At 39.4% G+C, this 25,766-nt stretch overlaps 1 protein-coding gene and 1 long non-coding RNA gene across 2 annotated transcripts in view; one reads left to right on the top strand and one right to left on the bottom strand.

Annotated features, from left to right (window-relative positions):
• The window catches only part of LOC118930371 (protein mab-21-like 3), a 99,276-nt gene that overhangs the window by 11,292 nt on the left and 62,218 nt on the right, over positions 1-25,766 (bottom strand). The window contains 1 exon segment of the mRNA XM_036921509.2: positions 8,893-9,127. Coding sequence (XP_036777404.2) covers positions 8,893-8,940 — 48 coding nt within the window. The 5' untranslated portion in view covers positions 8,941-9,127.
• On the top strand, positions 1,962-24,580 carry LOC130683394 (uncharacterized). Its single transcript, XR_008997095.1, has 3 exons — positions 1,962-2,231; positions 6,774-6,889; positions 24,453-24,580. It is a non-coding gene; the product is annotated as an uncharacterized LOC130683394 (long non-coding RNA).

The raw sequence follows: 25,766 nt of genomic DNA, 5'->3' as shown, positions 1-25,766 counted from the left end.
TTAAGGCATGAAAACATTCAACAGATTTTTTTCCTGCTTATGTTGTCGGTCAGTGATGGTTTCCTTCTCCTCCATACTCACCCTCTCCTTTCGCTACTAGACCGATAGGAAAAGGTATGCATTTGTTTCTTCTGATTTGCACAGCGAAGCTCAAAGAACCGGAGAATACCCATATGAAATAGAACACCAAAAAATACAGACCTTAAAGGATACTTAAGGTTTAGGGGGATAGGTGTTTGTGGGAAACACAAAAGAACTTTCAGTAAACTCCAGAAGAGTCAGAAAAATCCACATGAAGAAGTGGGAAGAGTCTGCAAGGTTTTCTGAAATGGAGAGGCTCTTTGTTACGTTGCTCAGGAGGCAGCTGCGAGCTGGTGCCATTACAAGATTCTCCCTCAGAGAGCTGCTGCTGAGCCCGGCCGGGAACTGGTAAGAAGCAGTATTTGATACATCTAAATGCAACATCCACCCATGAATCTTTATATTCCCCTTGCGTTTTACATAATGGTTCTTTCTATATATTCTAGAGTATTTGAAGACACCTGTAAACTGATCAAGAAAAAAAGCCCAAGTCAGAGAGATTTCTATTTGTGTCCTACGTTAAGTCATCACCAGTCCAGTCACCTGAGACTTATCTCCTACCAACCAACAAGCCATCCACATGTAGACATAGGGCTCAAATGTGCATAAGCATCTATTTGCTCACATATCTTATGTCACATATAAAGTCAGTTCTTCAACAGCCATGTATTTAGCACCTGCTATGTACCTGGCACTCTTTACATTGTGGGGCACAGAAATAAGTAACACAGATAACCCTGTACTCACAGTGGTGGGGAACACAGACATAAGTATGGGGGCTATGACAGGAAAGTGGAGAGTATCTCTGGGTACAATGGGGCAGTTGGCCTCATCTGCAGCCTGAGACCTGTTTTATATGTATATATCCCTGCACAAGGACTGTCTTTGAACATCTACTACACTCCAGTTGCCTAGGGGTAACAAGAAATGTAAGAGGCCCTTGTTCTCAATGAGCTTGCAATCTCGTTGGAAACAGGATGAAGATTTAATTGTCTTTTCAAAATCCATGTGTCTTGTCTGATCTTAAATAAGATGATCATGTTATAATGGCTTTAAATATCATCTTCTTGTCACCAGTGCCCCCCCCCCGCCAAAATGTCCATCCCACTATATTCATCACAGGAGAAAGGACCAAGAGTATGTGTCTTGAGCATTTTGTAAACTATCAAGATGCTGCATCCTCCAAAGTGTGGAAGTGGAAGAGAGAAGGTGGTCACAGAGAGGCCACATCACTTACCAGGCCAAAAGGAAAGAAAACTGCTTTTTGAGGCCTATGATTAAGTGTCCTCACCAGTGTAGGACTTCTCCTATGTGCTGTGATTCAACACCATTCAACCAATTTCTGTGGAACATCCACTTCATGCCCAGCTCTATGCACACATGTTGTCAAGAAGTTTACAGATGAAAGGACAAAGCAAGACAAACTGGAAAGTAAAATCACAGCACTCTAGAAGTTTGCACAGGATGCTATATGTTCTCAGAAAAAGAGAGATGTCATCTCGTGTGGAGGCTGTAGGGAATATGCCCTTTGTGGAGGCATAATGTATCAGTTGTATCTGGAAAGATTAGTTGGAGTAAGCTAGGAAGAGAAACGCATGAAGGTTGTTCTGGAATGAGGAAATGGCAGCTAACTAGCATGAGGAGCAGAAGGCAAAAACTGTAATTGTCCCTGAACTGTGGGAGCAGAGACTGCCCTGGACGAGGATGGTAAGGTGGAAGAATAAACAGAGAAGCCTTGAAAATCAAGGAAAAAGAATTTTGAGAACAAGGTTAACAGCAACCAATTGAGATAAGGCCTGAAAAATATCCAGTTTGGCAGCTAGAACAGGATTGATGTGTTCAGGGAAGTGATGAGCATTAAGCCAGATTGCAGTGGGTTAAGACTGAATGGGAGATGAGCTAGTGAAGACAGGCGAGCAACTCCTCCAGGAAGTTTGGCTAGAGAAGGAAAAAAAAAAAGGACAGCAACAGGTTTTTTCAGAACGACACAGGTTTGAATACATTCAAATGCTGAGAGAAAACAGCCAGTGAAGAAGGAAGAGGCAAGGGGACAACAAAACCATTGAGTAAGGATTTCCCAGCCAGAAAGAGGTGTGCAAATCCAGGATCCTGGTGAGGAATTCAGTTTGGGGTATCAGAAGCAAAGAAAGGTGGGTGTGAATACAGATAAAAGGGTGGGGATTGGTAGGAATCAGATTTTCTGTGACATCTATTTTCTTTATAGAGTAGGAGATACAGCAACGTGCTGAGAGAGATGGAGGGATAAAAGGTAAGGGACCTCAGGTGACGGACTTTGGAAACAGTTTCTCTAATGAACGAGGTGCAGGCTAGGCACACGTGTAAAAGCTGCCTGGTAGTGCCAGGGCTCGTCTGTGAGTAGGTCCGTGAGGCTGTGGGATACCAGTGAGCTCAGACACCAGAGGATCTCCAGCACTTCTCAGCCCCCCAAAGCTAACAGTGGGAGCACTAAGACTGGAGTTTTCTGGGCAAGATACAGAGGATAAAAGAGCAAGGGAAGGTGTTTCAGTGGCAGGCCATGTTTTCCAGCCTGGGTGGGGACTGACAAAGTCACATTGGACAAGTTCAAGGACTAGAAGTCTGATCAGGAATAGTGGGAAAAAGTAACACAAAGGCTAACTGGAAAGGACATTGCCGTCAGGGTGGCTGGGAAATAGTATTCTCAGATACATAGTTACGGTCTCAGAATGTGTCGGGGACTAAGGCTAACATCCCCCAAATTCTCCAAGTCCACTGATGTGACTCCATAGAACTTGAATGTTAGTTAACGTAATAATGAGTGTACATACGTGTTATTTTTCATTTCCCAAGTAAATAAACTAACGGAAGATTCGTAATACTGACACCTTAGGATAATTTTTAACTGATAAAAGCTTGAAATAGAGAAAGTGTGCGCATGTGTGTGTATGCCCTTAACACACGGTGAGGGGCCTATTGGTATAGGTTCTCCATTATGAATCTCTTCTACAAATTAAGCCCTCATTTGATGGTGGAATTTTCTTACTGGGTAGAACAAGTTCACACACTCCTTAGAAGATATCTATAATCTCTTACTCATTATAATCTTTATTACCTGTTTTTATTTCTGAAGGTGACTGAATAAGGGAGTACTTTTTGGGCCTATAGCCACATATTCTGGTTTGATTTTCTTTTTTTTTTTTTTTTTTTTTTTAGTATTCAATAGATGGTATATGTTGTTATTCTTTTTTTTTTTTTTTTTTAATTATTATTTTTTATTGAAGGGTAGTTGACACACAGTATTACATTACATGAGTTTCAAGTGTACAACACAGTGGTAGAACATTTATATACATAATTCTAGGTTCCAGCTATCACCCTACCAGGCTGTTACAATATCTTGACTATATTCCTTATGCTATACATTACATCCCGGTTACTAATTTATTTTACCATTGGAAGTCTGTCCTTCTTTTTTTTTTTTTTTTGTGAGGGCATCTCTCATATTTATTGATCAAATGGTTGTTAACGACAATAAAATTCTGTATAGGGGAGTCAATGCTCAATGCACAATCATTATTCCACCCCAAGCCTAATTTTTGTCAGTCTCCAATCTTCTGAGGCATAACAAACAAGTTTTTACATGTAGAACAAATTCTTACATAATGAATAAGTTACATAGTGAACAGTACAAGGGCAGTCATCACAGAAACTTTCGGTTTTGCTCATGCATTATGAACTCTAAACAGTCAGTTCAAATATGAATATTCATTTGGTTTTTATACTTGATTTATGTGTGGATACCACATTTCTCTCTTTATTATTATTATTTTTAATAAAATGCTGAAGTGGTAGGTAGATACAAGATAAAGGTAGAAAACATAGTTTAGTGTTGTAAGAGAGCACATGTAGATGATCAGGTGTGTGCCTGTAGACTATGTGTTAATCCAAGCTAGACCAGGGCAATAAAACATCCACGTATGCAGAAGATTTCTCTCAGAACGGGGGGGTGAGGTTCTAAGCCTCACCTCTGTTGATCCCCAATTTCTCACCTGATGGCCCCCCTGCGACTGTGCCTGTCTTAGGTTGTTCCTCCCTTGAGGAATCTTACCCGTCTCTGGCTAACCAGTCATCTTCCGGGGCCATACAGGGAAATGTGAAGTTGGTAAGTGAGAGAGAAGCCTTATTGTTTGAAAAAGTTAGCTTTTTACTTCTTTGCATATTTATGCCCTGTGGCTTCTATGCCCAGCATTTGTCTTGAGGTATCTTTACCACTTGGAAGAATTATGATACTCGGTAAATTTGATATGAGGCACGAATTCTATTTAAGGGTTGTAATTAGGAAGGAAGAAGAAAAGCTATAGAAGTAGCAGGCGGAAGAAAACATGGGAAGATTGATTATTTCTTTGACATATCTTCTTGTAGAGTAACTTCAGCCTGTATAGGTTTTAAGCTACTACTCAAATTGCACACACACATTAACATAATAGGAGTATAGTTACATAACCAAAGCATATCTGTAATTACCAGCCATCTGCAGTGAAACCAAGAAAACCAGTTAGGCACCTTAGGCATTTGTGAAAACTTATCTATGATGTGGTGGATATTGTCCAACTGAACTTGAACAGTCTGAGAGAAATCAGACAAATTAAAACAACCCATTCCTGGGGACTGTTCACATGCCATATGTTCTTTTAACAGTAAATAGTTTGTAGTTGTAAGACTTTGGAGCGCTACAATTTGCACTTCACCAAATTCTTGGTTGAGTTCCAACAGTATAGATCCAGTCCAATTTTGTTGTTTTACTGTATGTACAGGTCAGCTTAGATATCTGGTTTGATTTTCTTCATCCATCACTTCTGCTGCAATTTCGACTCAGGGTCTTCGAATTGGAAGAGACTTCGGAAGTCATCTTGCCTGGTGTACCTTTACAGAAAGCCAGAGTGACAAGGTGGTTGTCCTAAATTCATACCAGTTGTTACCAGGATGACTAGACCTAACACCAAAGTTCTCCAGCTCTTTGTCCCACTGTCCCACATCCCCAAGTAGAAGCTCCCTCTTTCTGAACCTAACCATGCCCTCCATTTGGAGACAAGGATCACTAAATAGCAAGTGCAAAGTCTCCATTTATCTGGGCATCACTGACTGTCCCAGCATCCCACAGGCACACAAGAGCAACACAGCAGGGGCCTGACAGTGAAGCAGGGCTTAGCCAGGACTATGACGGGAGAGCCCTGCCCTGGACAGGCCTGACCTCCAGTGCCTGAGCTGCTCAGTGGAGTGGGAGCATCCTTCCCGTTACGTGGTGGGCACTCCCATCCTCCCTGAGTCTCTGGCTGCACTCCTGCAGTGCGTTCTTATGCAGGACCCAGTCCTGTTCAGCAGCCGTAGAAGGGGCTTGTGCTGGGCATTTCCCAGGCTGGGTCCCACATAACTCCTGTCATTTCCATGGTATAAATCACAAACTAGGCTTTTTTCCTCTGCTTGTCCTGACCACAGCCTAGTGAGGTCTGAGCAAGAAGATTCCAGTTCAGGGTGTGGAAAAGCAGGGAATGGGGCCCGAGGCAGCTTTGCAGGGAGTGATCTTGGAGAAGGAAGGAGGCTCCCCCACAGGTAGACACCTGCTGCCAGTCCAACCCCAGAACCTCTTTATTGACTCTCGAACTTCAAGAAGAAAGCGAGAAGCCATTTGCAGCCTTGAAGCAGTCTTATCACAAAATGTATTTCATAGCAAAGCTTGGGAAAAAACTGAAGGGGGAAACATGACAATTAAGCAGATGGAATCAAAGCAGGTTCAATCCAAACTTGATCTCAGAGGCCTGTTTAGGGTTCTAACAGTTAGTTTAGGTAACTAACACCCTCTGTTGATTAGTCCCATGAATAAAGGTGTGTTTTGCTTTTTAAAAGACTGCGTTTATGGATGTGACAGAGCGGAAGTGGAGATGAAGTGGGTTGAGGTACTCAGGCACATGATGCTAGATGTTGCTGGGCCACCTAACCGAACCCTGCTGTGAACTGACCTTGGGAAAGATGGGCCACATTTGTTAGCATTCAGATTCAGTTACTCTAACTAACACAGAGTTTATGCAAACAGTCATCAGAGGCGCCCTTTAAGGGCACCATCCATTTGGGGGGGCCTCCCTCTGTGCAGGGCATGCCTACGTGCCCACATGCACATACCCACCCCCATTCCTGGCTACTTCCCTCCTCCCCAGCTGAGTTCCAGGCCCACTGTTTTCCCACACATCATTTGCTGCTATTAATAGCTCAAGTTGGTGAACAATTACTGTTTCAAATATAAATTATTGAGAGGTCAAGGTTATTCCCTATAATAACATCATTCTGACTCACTTGCATTCTGATATGTTTTCATAAGATACGGGTAGAGGGGTGGTGCTAAATAGCATACCAGGAAGGTCACACAGGCCTGGTCATACTTGTGAGCATGAGGTCTGTGCAAATGTCATCCATAACAAAAACTACCAGGGAGAAAAGGCTCAGCACTTCCTTCCACACAATAGGAAGTGAGACTTTTAATTTGGGAATTGTTTTAAATCTAACAATCAGTTTAAAAAAAAAAAAAATGACAGATACCATTTCTAGCTTCAAGAGATGCTAGAAAGCCCTTCCATCCTTTAAAGGGATGGAAACTTAAATTCAGTGATGCATAAGGATAAGACAGTAGGCTTGTTACCACCACATCCACATCTTTGCAGGCTAATTCTTCCACGAAGCACAGGATCTTTGCAGCTCCCATTTGTAGCAGAAGCAGAAGCACCAGCAGCCCCATGGAGCCAAAACTGGTGTGTCCCTCCTGTACACAGGATGGTTGGTAAGGATTAGCTCTTTTGAGCCTCATGATAATCCCTTAAGCTAGATGCTATGATTATTCCCATTTTACAGATGAAGACACTGCAGTTCAGAAAGCGTAAATAATTTGTCCAGGGTCCCAGAGTCAGTAAGTCACACAGCAGGGATCCACAGCCAGGCAGCACCATGCTGAAGCCCACGTCCATAAACCCTGCTCTGCTCTGTCTTCCCAAGGACAAGGAGACGAGAAATGAAAGCCAGGCCAACTTCTTGAATGGGGTTCCGTTAGCCTGGAAGGACCCTCCTGTGCTCTTCCACTTACTAGAATCCTACAGATGCTCTAAGGCTTTGTCTCCACTCCTCTGTTTGTGACTCACTTGTCTCGTCAGAGCTAACGCTCCTCTGTCCTCCTCCAGCACCTTTACTGTACACCTCTACTGTAGCCCTCATGGTTGCCATGTGTTTTATTAAGCTTTTGCCTGTCTGCACCAGGAACTTCCTCCTTTTTCTCTCGAGTCATGCACAAATCTGCAGGTAGGGTAGAGCCATCCTGAAAGATACCTGAAAGACAGAACTGCACTCTCACTTAGCTCCCTACATCCCAGCCCCATGTTTTGGGCACAGTGTTTTGCATAAAGCAGGTGCTTGGTGTGTGTTTATAGAGACACAGAGGGGTTAGGGGAGGATATGGCTTTCAGGTAAAACAGAGTAGACTGAAACCTCAGCACCTTCATTGTCTAGCTGTGTGACAAGTTATTTACTCCATATGAGCCTGTGTATTTACATCTGTGAGAATGGAGGTAATATGTAGTGTCACATGACTGTTGATAAACTTGAATGAGATCTTGTACGGCCTCAAGCTGCCAGCACCTTTTATACTATTCTTGCATTATTTTCAATGAACCCTGAAGATAATTACTGCATTATTTTCAATGAACCCTGAAGCTAAACCCTGAATGCCCATTTATAGCTCCCAAAAGGAGCTGCATAATGGGAAAGCACTTTGTTTGCTCTAATTTTAATTACCTAATGTAGCTGTATAAAATATAATTACATATAATAATATTATATAAAAGAGTATGTGTAATTCAACGATTATAAATTATATTTATATATAATATAAATTTATATATATAAAGTATAAAGTTATATTATAATTTTAATTATAATTAAATTTAATTATAATAAAAATATATAAAGTATAAAATTATATAAAGTATAAAATATATATTAGGTATATACATTTATATATATAAAGTATAAAATTGTAATACATACATGTATAATTTTGCTATATAAAAACATCGTGTTTTCTGTTTATCACTCTTAATGGTTTTGCCTGAGAAATTAACTTTCCTTATGACAGCAATCATGAGCTCTGCTTTGTTTACTTGTTAAGGCATGAAAACCCTGCACAAGTCCCCGACTCTTGGTTGAAATATTTTAGTTCTAAGAGTGGCTCTGTGCCTTAGTAGCTTCATATGTAAATGAAAAGGCTTAAATTAGATAATATTTAAGGTCTCTTCAAGTTCTAACATTCTAAGAGTCTAAGATTCTATAAAGTGAAATTAAATTAATTCTTAATTGACATGGACTAAAAATATAATGATATCTATTTTTTAATCTAGTGGTTTTATAGTTTTCAAGAAACTTTACTAATTTCATTTACTCTTTCAATGACCCTGATGAGGCCCTATTATCACTCCCATTTTACAGAGAAGAAAGTTGAGGCTCAGACAGTAAAGTGCCTTGCTTGTGACCACAAAAGTATTAATGGCAGAGCTGGAGTTCCAAGTTCTAACTAACCCTCTGTTCCACATTTTATACCCAAAGTGCCTCTGGTACTAGACCCTCAAACTGAGGACTGAAATATGGTAGGTCTTGAAACACTCTTAAGAGAGAAAGTCTTGGGCCCTGAGGAGCATTTTCTCCATCTGTGGAAACAGTCTGAAATCCCTTCCGAATCAGGTTGGTGGGGTGGGAGGGCTGGGAGGAGTCGGTGGTGACACCGGCGGCGGTCCTTACCTGATTCAGGAGGCAGTCTCCTATGCTTACTGCAGGCAGCGGTTTCATGGCTTCCCAGTCAGTCCTGAGTCGTTACAGCAACGATTTGGTTGTGGCTCAGGGGAGGGCAACACCCGTGGGCTGCTTTCCTAGTACCACTAGTCTCTGGGGGCTAAATTTCTCTGGGAATGTGTACAGACATGCCGTCTCAATTCTTCAGTTCTCATTTCCAGATTGGTGGGCTTCCATCAGTCATCTTTTGGGGAATTGCAAAAACAAGAATTTAAAAAGGTTGTTAGTGAAATTGAATTTGAGTCCAATCTGATTTCACTGTACTTAGTTCTGTTGACTGGTGCTTTGACCAAAGGGCAATTTTCCAAGTTGTATCTCACACTCAAGTACTTAAACATTCTATTCAGTGCAGAAATAGCTGTAGTTGGCTTCTTCCCACCTTTTCATGCTCTCGTCCTGACACTAAATGCACCCTTAAGCTCAGTATCTTATATCTCCTTGTTCTTAAACTGTTGACAATAAATATCCCTTGCCCTCCAATCCAGAAAATCCCGAAGATTGATTTACGTTCTTTACAATAAACAAATAGGGAACTGCCAACCAACCAACCTGACACCCATGACTATGCCTAAAAACAAGTGAGCAGGTCTTGTCAACCAGATCAGGGGCACAGCAATTTGCATGTGGGAAAGTGCACACACGCGCGCGCACGCACACACACACACACACATGGAATGAGCAGTTACAGATACAGGCTGTTGTGTACACACACAGGCACACCCAGGAAGAGCACAACAGGGACCCTTCGGCTCACCTGCTGACCTTTAAATATAATCTCCCTCTTCCCACTCGAAAGCTGGCAATAAAAATAGTCAGTGTAAACAGGCCCCCTAGGAGTCAAGGAAACATTCAGGTCTGGTTTTGCCGGCAAAACCATGTTGGAATACAGCTCAGGCAGTAAATTCCCATTCTGGCTGGCTGGGGCTAGTTTTATTCCTGAAAAAAAAAAAAATTTCACAATGGCCCTATCTCCCTGAAGTTTGTAAACATCAGAGTCTGCTATCAGATGATCTAAAGAAATTATAGTGCTTCTGGGAGCCCAGCTCACTTCTGAGCAGTGTTCCAAAGCAAGGGTTTTTCCAAACCCACCTCTGAGGGCTACCTCTGATTTCCCAGCAACAGTGCTGGCTTCCTGGGCTACTCGGCTCTCTGCGGCCACGGCCCCTGCATGTCTTCCGTTCTCCGCCAGGCCTGAAAGAGTTCCTCGCGGCTTCGTGCCCCACCCGCCTCATTAGTCTCGTCTTCATCCAGCTTCCACAGGTTCCTTCTGTGAATCTGCAGTCTGCTAGAAATAGTGTAAAGCTACTCCTCCTCATTACTATCTTGATTTTCCATTTTCTTTTATTTATAATTCTAAATCTCTTTCTTTTGATATCAAATGCTCCTGAATATTTCAAAATCTCTTTCCTGGGCTTCTCTTACCGCTGGTCAATAGTTCCAAGCTACTGGGTTTTTGACAAACAGAACAAAGTCTCTCTCTCTGAACTTCTTGCAATTCAGAGCTCTCTCTCCACCTCATTTTCAACTTCATCAAACCCCTCCTGTTTCTCCTAGGTGCTCGTTTTGTCCTTACTTCTGCCTTATTATAATCATTAACCTGAGACTCCCTTTCCTCCGGGGTGGGGGAGGGGGCTTTCCTGCTGTTCCAAGGTTACCCCAGACACCTGTCATCAGATACACAAAATATCATTTTTCACCTGTGGTTGCCCGATATCAATTGCTCCACGACTACAGGGAATCAAAATGTTGAAGCTGGAATTCTCTCTCACTAGGGCCCAGTGGCATTTGCCAGATGTGAACAGGGAAAACAATAAACAGTGCCAATCAAGGAGCCTGGGAGGTAAAGAAGGAAGAGGCATGTGCTCAGCGTGGCCTGCTACAGTCTGATTTGACCTAGATGCCATACCTGGGAAATAGGGGTGTTACTGAAATACAGTTCCTTACTCCATAATACAGTTCCTTATGGGCAATGGTTCCAAACTACAGGCCAGTCCCACAAATGCAGGACCTCTGACAGATTGGCGAAGACAATATTTCTGTGCAGCTACAGGTCTCTGGTCAGCTGGATATTGGATTAGTAAATATGTATGTATTTAGCAATGGTTTGCCTGTAGCACTACACTATGCCACTGAGAGGAATTCAAGTCCAATTCTCCTTCCTCAGCAGATAAGCATCCTCATTTCTCATGACTCACCCCAAATACAAGTATGAACAAGTAAACCCGCTTTGGCACAATTTCTGTTGTGAGGATCAAGAAGTTATTTTTTAAAGTCAGTTTAACAAGGTATTCAACATCCTAAACCATCAATAGGAGACATCTGGGGAAGATAACGTCACCTGGTTCACCAACAGAAGTGTTTGCTACTGATAGACCAGCAGCTGAGATTTTCATCCCAGGAAGGATAAAGCTTGGCTTGATCCAGATCAACCCGAAATATACAAATTTGTTAAAGTTCACCAAGGTTACAAACTCTGACATGACTCAAATATGACAGCTCCGAGGACCAGGGGTAATTATCCTGATTGTGAAGAAGGCTCTAAGAGTGAACAGGGCCAGGGTTCTGTTCTGTGCCCCAGGATGACCCAGCACCTAACACATAACTGACCCTCAACAAATAACGGTGGGCATTTATTACAAACATTATAAAGTTACTTTCTAATAAAATATTCCAAGATATGTAAAATCACCTTGTAAATAACAAGTTTAATATCATACATGCACCTGTGACCCCTTAAGCTACTATCACCTTTCATAGAAAGACCTTATATAAAAGAACTTAGCAGAGTACCTGGCACATGATAAGACCTCAATAAATATTTGTCTTCATACTCTACTTTTTTCCCTGAGGAAAATGATCCTTTTAATGTATGTAAGAAATTCTCCTGGTCTAATCTCCTGTGTAAGATCTTTCATAAAGTTGGTCTTCACATCTCTTCAGAAAGCTATCTCCTTTCCTCTCATACCAGAGATGACAACTGAGATAGTTTGAACTTGATCTTTGTTTAAGTTCAGAAGTAGAAGACACCCAACTCAAATGCTTCCGTGTGCCAGGCAGGTGATAAAATGAATCAGGATAGAATAGAACAGTGGAAAGGAGGGGGAGTCTGTGGTGGATTCAAGAATATATTCTTGGTCTAGGATATTCGTGTGTGTGTGTGTGCGTGTGTGTGTTTGACAATACTGTACTATCAAATACATCATAATACAAAGCCAGTCCTCTACTCTAAGCTCCTGTAATACTAAAATTATTGCAGTTCCCTGAAAAAGCCTTGATGGCTTCTGTGGGCCCTTACACCAGCAATGCTCTCTGCTTGGACATTCTGTCATTCACTGGGCATTCACCAGGCCAACTTGCATTTGTCCTCCGAGATTTGTCTCAGCTGCCACTTGCTTTAATTCTCAAAGCTGAGTAGAAGCCTCTGTGAGGTGCTCCTAGACCACTTGCTGGTTTGCTTGTACTATCTGTCACCTATCATACCATATGCTCCTTGAAGGCAAAGGTTTACCTTTTTGATCACAGTACTTGACACAGAGTAGATGTTGAATAAATATCAGTGGAATGTATGCATTCATGCAACAACAAATGAATAAATGAGGGTGGCCCCTATTCTCTTTATACAATCTAATCCTGTCCTATTTATAGGTGTAAGATAAGGTGAAAAAAGTAAAAGATGAGTAGAAGCTCACTCATTCTCTTAGGAACACAGCAAAAGTGGGAAAGGAATGGGGAAATATTCCTTGGAAAAGCTGACTTCAACTTAGAAACATCAGAGCAATAGGATAAGATGTGTTTGCACCTGAAGGAAGCCACTATTCATAGTCTCAAACTATCAGGACTGCTGGAAAACTGCCCAACGGTTAGAAGATGCCACGTGGATCTTGGAATCCTCCAAACACCCATGTGTCTTTGTAAAAGCATTGACTCCATCTGGCCATTTCAATAAAAAGTACATTATTTCTTAAATTCAATTATCATTCCAATACATCCAGAAAGAGGAGTAGTGCTCCAGCATCAGCATGAAGGGAGAAAACGTATGTGTACTTTAACAGCAACAAGTCTACCACTTGTATAGCCAGTGATCAAAAGAAATAAAAAGAAATAATTAGCACCATCAATGCCAGCTTTCTCTGTAGAAAAGATGATCTGTTTTAGTTACAAAATAGTATATATTAAATGATCCCAGATTATGCTAGGGGATAGGAATGGATACTATCTAGATCTGTTGCCACCTGCCTGTGTGTCCCTCCATCCGTATTTCTGTGCATTGGAATGTTATTCTGGATCCTCCTCATTCAAACAGCCCAAGCTGAAAGGCAACTCAGAAGCTTATTTTTAAAAGAGACCAGCTGTCAACGTAGTAAAACTCCCACTGTAGCTTGGGTGACCCTTTATTTTCAAATTAAATAGTAATAGATTTTTCAGTTTTCATTATCTCCCTCCCTGGTTAAGAGGCATATTTTGATCTGAAACTTCTCCCTAACTCAGGGTACAGCTCCCTTCCCCTCTGCTCTGGGTCATGTGAGGCTGGCACACTTTTCGGCTGACACCACCAGGAAAACACTGAGAATGAGGAGACCATTTAAGGAAGAAGACATTATTAATTGGTTACATCACGAAGCTAACTGGTGACTTTATTGAGCTGTTTGCCTCAGTTCCTGGGATATCTGAGTTGGGAGGTGGTGGGATAAAGGTGATGGGAGGAATGAATTATTTCTAGTTCTTGAGGACATGGGGGAATGCTTTCCCTCCGACTCTCTGCTGCTCATGACATATGACAAATGTGTTTTTTTTTTTTTAGTTAACAGAGAGCCAGAGAACAGATACAGACACTGGGATCAATGGAACAAAATAGAAAGTCCAAAAATAGACTCACATAAATACAGCCATTTGATCTTTGACAAAGTATAAACACGATTCAGTGGAGGAAAGATATTCCTTTTAACTGATGGGTTTTGGAATAATTGGACACCCACAGGAAAAGAAATAAACCTTGATAAAAAGCTCATACTTTAAATAAAAATTAACTCAAAATGGATCATAGATCTAAATGAAAAACATAAAACTATAAAGGTTTCAGAAGAAACAGGAAAAATCCTTGTGACCTGGGGTTGGGCAGTTCTTAGAAATGACACCAAACAATGATCCATAAAAGAAAAAAGATGGTAAGTTGAACTTCATCAGATTTTATACGTTTTGTTCTTCCAAAAATACTGTCATGAGAATGAAGAATCAAGATATGGACTAGGAGAATATATTTTAAAACTACATATCCAACAAAGGATTTGTATCCAGAATATACAAAGAACTCTCAAACTCAACAATAAGAAAACAAATAACACAATTTAAAAATGGGTAAAGTGTTGAAAAGAAACCTCATCAAAGAGGATAGAAGGATGACACATAAGCACTTGGAAACTTAGTCAATATCATTAGCCATCAGAAAAAGGCAAATTAAAAACAGGGTAAGATCCCATTACTTGCATACTTATTTGAATGGCTAAAATTTTAAAAAACACTGATAATACAAAGTGTTAAAATACAGTTATTTTAAAAAATGCTGATAATAAAAGCATATGATACAACTAGAACTTTCATACATTTCTGATGGGAATGTAAATGGTACAGCCACTCTGGAAAATGCCTTGGTAACTTCTTACAAAGTCAACCATTTGACCCCCAGCAACCCACTCCTATGTATATAGCCTAGAGAAATGAAAACTTCGTTTACATAAAAACTTGTACATGATTGTTCACAGTAGTTAAATTTGTGATAGTTAAAAGCGAGACACCACCTGAGAGCCCTTCAACAGGTGAACGGATAAACCAACTGGTACATCTTACAAAGGAACAAACTGTTGATACACTGAACTTGGATGAATCTTAAAGACATTATGCCCAGGGACAGAACCCAGTTTCAAAAGGTTGTATACATTATGATTCCCTTTATTTGGCATTCGCAAAAATTGTCAATACAGGCCAAACTTTTAACAGTGGAGAACAGATCAGATGTTGCCAGGGATTTGGGGTGAGGTGAGGGTGTTACTAGAAAGGCAAAGCATGAGGGAGCTTTTGATGGTGAATTTGTCGTGTGTCTTGATTTGGGGGTTTTCATGAGGCAATATGTGTGTTAAAATTCACAGAACTTTTGCCTCCCCTAAAAAAATGTCACCATAGATAATTTTTAATTTTTTTGTGTTTTGCCTATTCATCCTTCCTCCTGCTCTCCAATAAATTCCAGCAAAACCACTGCTCTTCTTTTCTGTCTCCATAGATCTGCCTTTTCCTGAATGTCATATAGTTAGAATCCCACAATATGTAGTATTTTCAGATTGCTTCTTTCACATAATGATATGCATTTAAGGCCCCTCCATGTCTTTTCATGACTTGATAGCCCATTTCTATTCAGCGCTGAATAATAATTCATTGTCTGGATGTACTACAGTTCATTTATCCATCACCTACTGAGGACATATTCATTGCTCCCAAGTTCAGGCAAATATGAATAAAGCTGCCACAAACATCCAGTTACAGGTTTTTGTGTGGATATATGTTTTCAATTCTTTTGGGTAAATACTAAAGAGGGGGATTGCTGAATCTTATAGAAAGGGTATGTTTAGTGTTGCAAGAAACCACTACACTGTCTTCTGAAGTGGCTGTGCCACTCCCACCAGCAATGGCAGGAAGTTCCTGCCGCCTCACATCCTCTCCAGCTTTTGTCAGTGTTCAGATTTTGGCTTCTCTCATGGATGTGTAGTGGCATCTCGTTGTTTTCATTTGCAATTTCCTGATGACATATGAGATGGAACATCATCTTACATGCTTATTTGTTATCTGTATGATAGTGATGAAGTGTCTGTAAGGTCTTTGGCCTATTTTTTTAATTGGGCTTTTGTTTTCTTATTGCTGAGTTTTAAGAAGTTTTATACAAAGTCTTTGTATATTTTGGATAATAGTCCTTTTTCAGATGTGTCTTTTGTAAGTATTTTCTCCCAGTCCATGGCTTGTCTTCTCATTCATTTGATATCATCTTTGCAAAGCAGAAGTTTTTACTTTTAATTAAGTTCAACTTATCCATTAGTTCCTTCATGGATTGTTCCTTTGGTGTTATATTTAAAAAGTCATCACCATACCCAAGGTCACCTAGGTTTTCTCATATGTTATCTTCTAAGAGTTTTATAGGTTGTTTTACATTTATGTGTCTGATCCATTCTGACTTAATTTTTCTGAAGGAGGTAAGATCTCTGTCTAGATTCTTTTTTTTTTTTTTTGCTTGCCGATGTCCAGTTGTCCCAGCATCATTTGTTGAAGAGACTGCCTCTGATCCATTGTGTTGCCTTTGCTCCTTTGTCAGAGATTAGCTGCCTATATTTATGGGGGTCTATTTCTAGGCTCTCCATTTTTTATCGGTTTGTCTCTTCTTTTGCTGACATCATCTGTCTTGATTACTATAGCTCTATAGTAAGACTTGAAATCAGGTATTGTCAGTCCTCCAACTTTGTTCTTCTCTTTAAATATTGTGTTAATTATTCTGGGTCTTTTGCCTCTCCATATAAACTTTGGAATTAGTTTCTCGATATCCACAAAATGACTTGCTGGGATTGGGCTTGCATTTAATCAAGTTGGAAAGAACTGATATCTTGACAATATTGAGTCTTCCTAACTCACAGAATATCTCTGCATGATTAGTTCTTTAATTTTGTTAATCAGAGTTTTACAGTTTTCCTCATACGGGTTTCTTGTAGACAACATATAATTGGGCCTTGTTTTTACATCTATACCGACGGTCTTTTATTTGGTGAATTAATGTTTAAACCATTGATGTTTAAAGTCATTATTGATAGTTGGATTCATATCTACCATATTTGTTAGTTTTTTATTTGTTGCCCTTGCTCTGTGTTCCTATTTTTGTCTTCCACTTTTTCTGCCTTTTATAGTTTTAATTAAGCATTTTATGTGATTCCATTTTCTCTTCTCTAAGCATAACAGTTAAACTTAGATTTAAAAGTTTTTAGTGGTTGCCATAGAGTTTATAAATTTGTAAGTAGTCCATTTTATATACTTCATGGGTGGTGTTGAGTACATTTTAATAACAAAATAATACTAATTCCTTCTTTCCATGCCTTTATCCCTCTTTCATTGCTATCATTTCATTTATAAAAAAGCATAGATACATAAGTACCCTCCCCCAAGAGATATAAGCAGAAATTCTCAAATACATTGTTGCTATTATTTTAAACAAACTAAACTATTTTGTTACATCAAATAATAAGAGCAACAAAGGTTTTATTTTACCTTCACTCATTCCTTCTTCAGTGTTCCTCTTTATGTAGTTCCATGTTTTTGACTGATATTATTTTCCTTCTCTAAAGAACTTTTTTTCACATTTCTTATATACCAAGTCTACTGGCTATGTGTTCTCTCAATTTTTGTATGAGAAAGTCTTTTTCCTTCACTTTTGAAGGATAATTTCACAGAATTCAGGGGTGGTGTTTCTTAGACTCGACACTTTAAATATTTCAGTTTATCTTCTTGCATCATTTATGAGAAGTCAGATATAATTCTTATCTTTGTTCATCTATAGGTAGGTAATTTTTCCTTCTTCCAGGATTTTTATTTTGTTATTGATTTCTGTAATTTGAGTAAGATATGCCTAGGTTTACTTTTTTTGGCATTTATTCTTCTTAGTGTTCTCTAAGCTTTCTGGATCTGTGGCATGGTATCTACTATTTATTTGGGGAAATTCTCAGTCATTATTGTTTCAAGTATTTCTTCTGTGTATGTCTCTTTTCTTCTGTTATTTTCATTATGTGTATGTTACACCTTTTTTAGTTATCCCATGGTCTTTAGATAGTTAGTTCTGTTTATTACAATCTTTCTTCTCTTTGCTTTTCAGTTTTGGAGGTTTCTATTGACAGAACTTTTAGTTCAGATTCTTTTCTCAGCCACGTCCAGTCTAGTAATAAGCCCATCAAAGACATTCTTCATTTCTGTTTCAGCAGTTTTTATCTCTAGCATTCTTTGTTGTTCTTAGATATTCCTTCTCTTTGCCCATCTCTTCCTGCATGCTGTCCACTTTATCCACCACAGCCTTTTAGCATATTAATCATATTTATAAATTATAATTATTGAAATGCTCTGATGATTTTGACCTTTAAAAGGAGACAGCTAACAAGTCAGGTTTAAATAACTAAATCCAATATTATCAGTGTAGAAGGTCAGGAGGGTCATTCTGGAAATGTAGATGCTCTAGTAGTGCCATGGACAATGGTCTTTCTGAATGATGTATTTTAATAAACAGATATTCTGGAAAACTTTAAGAGTGTGTTGGAGAAAGGAGGAGTGGGGAGGACAAATACACAATTAAGTTAACAGTTGTTCTTTTTTGATGGGGGAATAATTACATCTTTTTTCCTTTTGTGAACTTGTTTATACATTTTCTACAATGAATATATGCTATTTACAATAAAAAAGGTGGAAATGCTAAAATGCTATTTAAAATATAATAAAATGAACTCATTTCTTGATGCTTCTTTTATATTTGCTTTCCAGTTTTGCCAACATTATTCTGCATAATTAGAAAACAGGCCCAATCCTATAATATAAATGTTCAAAAGCAGGAAAATACTATTAGCACAGCTGTGAAATAGATATTCCTGTGTGTTGGCTCTCTTTATAAGATGTATCATGCTGAGGCAGAAAAGACAGAAAAAGCAACAAAAATATATGTAGGTCAGAGACAGTAAGAGAACATTCATATATCATTGTGTGGTACATATCTATCTTCTCAAGGTAGCTACACAATTTCAAGGGCAAGCATTAACAGAAATACTTGAAAGTACACGGGGAAATTTTAAAAGAACCTCCTCAGACAATAACAAACTCATTGCCTCTCTGCTTGGTACGAGCCCTGTGCTGGGTGCCAAAAATGCGAAGATCCAATTGATTTCATAAGTTGTTCCTTCAGGTAGAGGGAGAGAGGCCTAAAGTTTAAAGACTATCATCATCAGCCTGTACTGATGGGTCAAGTCCCAGCAGGCCCAGACAGGAGCGGCTGCAGGGAAGCCTGGGAGGAAAGGCTGAGTGCACACTCAGGAGGTAAGTGCTCAGAGAGATAGGTGGGTGGGGCAAACTAGGGTAGGGATAACAGCTGGAAGCAGGCATGGAAATATAGTTAGCTACTATGGTCAGGTCAGTCTACCTGTGGGATAACTACAAAAGGTGTAGCATATGCACAATGAGAATATCAAAAGAAACAGAGAGAAATACACAGAAGAAATAGTTGAAACAAAAAGGACTATTTCCCCAAATGAATAGTAAATACCACACTACAGATCCAGAAAACTTAGAGAACACCAAGAAGAATAAATGCAAAAAAATAAAAAATAAACCTAGGCATATCATAGTCAAATTACAGAAATCATACCTGGAGGATGTCAGATTTCTTCAGAGAGTTACACATGTCCTCAGTTCAAGGTTAAGGTATCTGGATTTAAGAGCATCGGAGAGCCTTTGAAGGGTTTTGAGCAATACGATGACACAGCAGAAATTGCTCTTTAAAGTGATTTACTTTGCAGCTAGCTGTCTGTGAGATTATCCATCTCTACTAGCCTGTCAGTCTTGCAGGCAGAGATTGGTTCTGGTTCACTGCTGTCTTGGGACTCAGGACTGATCCCAGCCACTTTAATACCTTTGCACAAACCAGAGCAGGCATCCCCTGTGGGCAGACCCAGTCCTAAAAGCCAATGCTTGGTGAGCCAGACACACCAGTGTGAGAAAGATTTTCCAGGAGAAGCAGCCCACACGATGGCTCATGGTTTGGTAAGGAGAGGACATGAGATTTCAGCTCCACCTGCCCCTCACCCCGGCTTCCTCGTGTAATACACCACCTGAATAATGGTAGGTGGAGACCCTGAGGACTAGTAGGGAACTAGTTCAGAGGAGATCAGATTAGACAGTGAACTAAGGTAATGGCAGTGGGGTTAGAAAGGAGAGGAGAGGTAGGTCTGGGAGACACACTCTCCCACACTTTAACTGGAATGGCTGCTCCAAGGCATCCTGGGTATTTTCTGCCACAAGCATAGGACTATCTAACAATTTGCTCCATTCAGCTTGTTGATGATGCTTCTGCTAAAAAAAATTCTGTTTTAAAAATTTCTTGTCCTAAGGCCTTGGTTTCTCCATAGATTGACCCCAGTTTCTTCCATTACCACTGGATGATATTTAAGCATGACAATTTACCCTAGGAAGCTTTGTTCTTTTGAGTTGTATATACTTACGAATACCTGTCTTCATGTTATCCTAGAAAGAAGCTTTGAAAGATGCTGAACAAATGGTTGACAATAATATCCTTGTGGTGAAAAGGAAATGGTGGGGGTGGGAAGTCATTTCTCTTACAGGTTATCCACAAAGACCACTTTTATTAAAGTGAGGTTCATTGAATCTCAGAGCACTCAATGTCTACTGTCCCCAAAACACTTGTTTCTCTTGTGGTATTTCTGGTTGCTTCATGTCTGTCTCTTTCATTAGCACTTTCCTCTTCCACTAAACATCTCTTTGCTAGAGTTCCTTCTGGCTTGGTCTTGGATTTTGTCTTCCACTCACTTTACACACACCATTTAGTAGTTTTCTTTCTTCCTATGGCTTCAAGCGCCCCAGCTGCCATGACTCTTCCCGATGACCTCCAGCCCATACCTCTCTTCCAAACATCAGGCCTTATAGTATCTTGACAACTGGGGATCTCCTTTTAGATATCTTAAAGATTTCTCAAAATCAACAAACCTAATTGATTAGTTTTTGTTTTCTATCATAAAATTAATATATTCTTACTACTAGTGGAAACATTAGCAATATGAAAAGAAAAAAAATCTCTGTATCACCACTACATTTGCATACACATACCATTTAGGTTTTGTTTTTGTTGTTTCTTTTTATAAAAATTGGATAATATTATATAAACTTTCTCTGCATCTCACTCCCTAACAATATAGTGCAGAAATTCCTACCCCACCCCACCATATTTACTGCTATAGACAGAATTCATTCTTTGGCTATATAATAGTCAATAGTATAAATGTGTCACAATTTACTCCATTTCTGATGGGCATTCCCTTTGTTTCAAAGTTTCTGCTTTTGAAACAAACAATGCTGCAAGTTATCTATATTTTTTGATAATCCAGAATGGCTTAAATAATATAAGAATGGTCTTTTCTCCAAAGCTTATGCCATAGATTTACTTAATAATGTTTATGATTATTTTCATCTCTTTCATATTAAACTCTTAATACTTCTCTAAAATCTGCTCTTTATCCAGTTTTATGGGGATCACAAAAAGGAACCACCATCATCCCCAAATTAAAGTCATCTTTGACTCATTCTTAGGCTTCACCTCCTACATCCAATCTTCCATTCAATCCTGTGTGCCCCTAAAATAGCCCTTAGGTCCATCCATCCATCCTCTTGACTGTCATTACCATTGCTACTCTACGTCGTCATCATATCTTTCCTGGACTATTGCAATTCCTTCTAAATTATCCCTCTACTTCCTCACTTGCTCCTCTCTGCACCATTTCCACACTGGAGTGAGCACTCTTTTTTTCTAAAAGGAGAGAAAAAAAAAAACTCTATTACATATAGACATATGGGAGTCCCACAAAGATATGAGACTCCTGGGGCTTAAAATTCCACTGGATCATATCACTCTCCCACTCAAAACTCTTAAACAGAATTGCATTGTTATGGTAAATTCCAAAGCCCATTTTTTGCCTACAGCCCTATGTAACCTGATTCCTGCCTACTTTTCAACTCTCAGCTTTTACTACTCTTCTCCCCACAATCCCACAAAGTTTTAGCCCCGTAACTTTTTTTTTTTCTCTAAAAGCATCAAGCTAGAAAGGGTGGCTTAATAAATGGTGCTATAAAAACTGGCTCCTCATCTGAAGACAATTAAGTTTTCTTCACCTCACACCATATTTTTAATGTAAAATAAATTCATATTTAAAAAACCATTTTAAGAGAATATATGTATAATGTAAGAATTGGGTCAAGAAACCAAGAAGATACAGAAGAAAAGCTGGGTATATTTGATAACACAAACATTACAATTGATTATGTCAATAAAAGGTACCATAAAAAACTAAAAAGTTAAATAATAGCTTGGGATAAAATATTTATGAGACAAATGAAGAAATAAGGTCACTATATGTGTCAACAAAGAGCTCTTACAAATAATAACTGAAAGACAAACATCCAAATAGAAAATACAGGCAAAGGACAGTAGAAGAATCTTTTCCTCCCTCCCCTCTTCTTTCTCTGTCTCTTTCTCATTCACAAATCACCACCAACAAATCAAAATGACCTATAAAATGGGAAAGATGTTCAGCTCACCTTGCACTGTGAGAAATGCAAAATAAAGTAACGAATTGAAGAAGTAAAATCACTTTTTACCTATCTGACTGGCAAGTGTTAAAAAGAGTAGGAAATCCTGTTGCTGGTAAGGATTTGAAGAAATGGTACTTCAGAAACATTGCTGGTATAACTGAATTATTATTCCTTTTTGGAAAGTAATCTGGCTCTCTACCCAAATTTAAAAAATATATTCTAGAAATCTCACCCTTGGGGATCCAAACCAAAGAAATAATCATATATAAGACTATCAGATACTAGAAATAATGATGCTGTCTTTAATAATAATAGCTAATAATGCATGCAAGAGAGATAAATAAATATTGATCATCAAAAAAATAGCTAATATATTAAGTACATTTTATATGCCAGGTACTATTTAAAATATTTTACAAATATTAAGCTGCTTTATCTACAAGACAGCCCAATGAGATGAGTACTATTATTATTTCCATTTTACAAATAAGCTGGAAAATGTAAGTACAAGGATGTTAATTACAACATTATTTATAATGCAGAAAAAGGGATTGGCAATGGTGGAATAACTGAATAAAAATGGGACCATCTATATTACACAACAGTGTGCAACTATTTAAAAGAATGATTAGGATTAGTGGTTCTCAGCCCTGCCTATACGTAGGATCATCTGGGGAACTTTTGAAAAATACAGATGCTTGGGCCCCATCCCAAACCAATTAAATCACTGTCTGGGGGCCAATTAGGGTACGAGTCATTGAGTTAGATATTTGGCAGTTAACATGGAGGGCTGTCCATAACAAATTGCTAAGCATGCCTAGAAGGATACATACTATAATTCCAGTTTTGAAAACAGTGACATACAAACACCCACTTGGTGAGTGTATGTGTGTCTCTATATCTGTGTACTACAAATATAGTCTGAAGATATAGGAACACACAATATAGACGTAGACATAATATATAAATTATATACTGTTATAACTTTTCCATATTATTATAATATACATACATCATATACATATTAATATATCATTACATACATCTGATATATGATTATTTCTTTGGTATATTTATATAAACAATATAATTTGTAATAATGTGGAAAAGATATAATATATAGTATATATTTATATTTCCATATAGTAACATGGAAAAAGTATTACATGTAAAACACAAAAAAGTATGGAAATATACATATAGTTTTTATTAGTTAATAAATGGGGTACAAATGACTCAGCCTATATTCTCATAATAGTTATCTCAAGAAAGTTAGATTTCAGGTAATTTTTTAAATTCTTTCTGGTGTAAAATATATTTTCTGTAAGTTTGCATCATTTATATAATCATAAAAAAAAACTTTGTTATGTTCTTTTTTCTTTACAGTATGTTTTGCTTATGGCTTTAGCACTCACAGCCCATCGCCCTCTGCTGGGACAACATTCCTTTGACTCTTGGCCTGGTTAACTCTTCTTTATTCTCAAATCCTTAACTTACATGTCAGTTCCTCAGAATTCCCTGGAGATGGATTTCTTCTCTCTGTCACACTCAGTCCTGCCCCACTGTTCTTTACTTTCAGAGCACTTGTCATAGTTTGAAATTATTAGAGTGGCTATTAGACCAATGTCTATCCCCTCCTTGAGAGTAGAAGCCACAAGACGCCAGGCCCAGGTCTGCTTGGATCCCTGCTGAGTTCTCGGTGCCTGGCCCACGGCTGGGCAACCGTTTCTGTATTTAGTAACTTTCCACATGTTTCTACCTTGTGTTTTAATGAGATTTTGTGCTCTCTGATGTCTGGGACGGTGTCTTACACCTCTTGGTGTTCTCCTGAGTGCTCAGCAGGTCTCTGGCCAATTTGGTATGTTGATAACACTTGGCTCCCTCAGGAGTGTTAGCATTTTTCCTTACACCACGCCCACTGCTGCTGTCAGTAAAAGGTAAATTGGGAGAAAAGTCCCAACCATCCCAGAGGTTTCAGACTATCCTTGTATGGTCATTAGTTGCCAAGTAAATTACAGATCCTTTTTAGTAGGCTTCTCCCCTACCCCACAGTGGTGGAGTTTACTGACCCTCTTGTTATGAACTGAATTATGTCTACCCCAAATTCATGTTGAATTCCTAACCCACAGAATCTCTCAATCCAACTGTATTTGGAGTGAGGGACTTGAAGGAGAAAATAAACCGAGGCTGAGTGGGGCCCTAATCCAGTCAGACTGGCATCCTTATAAAAGAGGAAGAGACACCAGCACGAGTGTGCACAGAGAGAACGCCATGTGAAGATAACAACGAGAAGGGTGGTCCTGCGTGGGCCAGCAGGACGGACCTCAGGGGACACCAAATCTGCCAACACCACAATCTTGACTACTAGCTTTTGGGACTATGAGAAGACACATCTCATGGTTTTAAGCCTCCCAGTGTGTGGCACTCTGTTATCACCACGGAGCAGATAAGACACTCAACTGGGTTTCCCAGGGCTAGACAGAGACCTTGTAGTGGCCCCACCCTTTGTTGCACTCCCTGCCACCAGTCAACCAATTGCCCAGGAGAGTGCAACAATCTTTTAATTTGTGTCTTCTGAACGGTGAGTTTCTTGCTTTTCTGGGGCATATTTCTGCTAGTCTTTCCATCTCTACCAGAAGCTGGGGACAGCTCTCTCTCTCTCCTCTCTGGCTCAGCAGTTTCAATCCTGGGACTGTAGGAAGCTTACTATCATCATAACCTTGACTTCCCCCCCCTTTTTTTTTTATTAAGGTATCACTGATATACAATCTTATGAAGGTTTCACAAGAAAAACAATGTGGTTGCTACATTCACCCATATTATCGAGTTCCCCCCAGTACCTCACTGTCCCATCAGTGCAGCAAGATGCCACAGAGTCACTACTTGTCTTCCCCATGACCCCACATACACCATGTGTGCCAAACATAATGCTCCTCAATCCCCTTCTCCCTCCCTCCCCACCCGCCCTTCCCCTGCCCTCCCCTTTGTTAACTGCTAGTCCCTTCTTGGAGTCTGTGAGTCTGCTGCTATTTTGTTCCTTCAGTTTTGCTTTGTTGTTACACTCCACAAATGAGAGGATGATTCCCCTTTCTTATTTTTCTTCAGGAGGTCTAGTAGTTACTCCAAATGAGTCTCCTGATGATGTCTTGATTACACAGTATTCTTAATTAGGAATCCAAATTAGGATTCTACTAAAGTAAAATCTTTCTTCCAGGGGACACCCTCTCCTACCTCTGAGAAAGGTAAAGCCTTTCAAGTGCAAGCTGGGGTATCCTCACTGAAAGGAACTCTCAGAAACCACAGTATTTGTTCTTGAAGCACAATTAAGGACACCAAATGCCAAGGAAAACGTAGCTTTTTGCAACTGGTTTATGGAAGTTAAAATCTACAATCAACGTTGAGAAAATAAAGTTCAGCTTTTTGGGGCAGGTGCTCCTTCAGTG

Source organism: Manis pentadactyla, chromosome 4, assembly GCF_030020395.1.
Source record: "Manis pentadactyla isolate mManPen7 chromosome 4, mManPen7.hap1, whole genome shotgun sequence".
In the NCBI taxonomy this organism is placed as follows: Eukaryota; Metazoa; Chordata; class Mammalia; order Pholidota; family Manidae; genus Manis; species Manis pentadactyla.
Note: the sequence above shows the minus strand (reverse complement) of the source record. Positions and strands in the feature narration are given on the sequence as shown.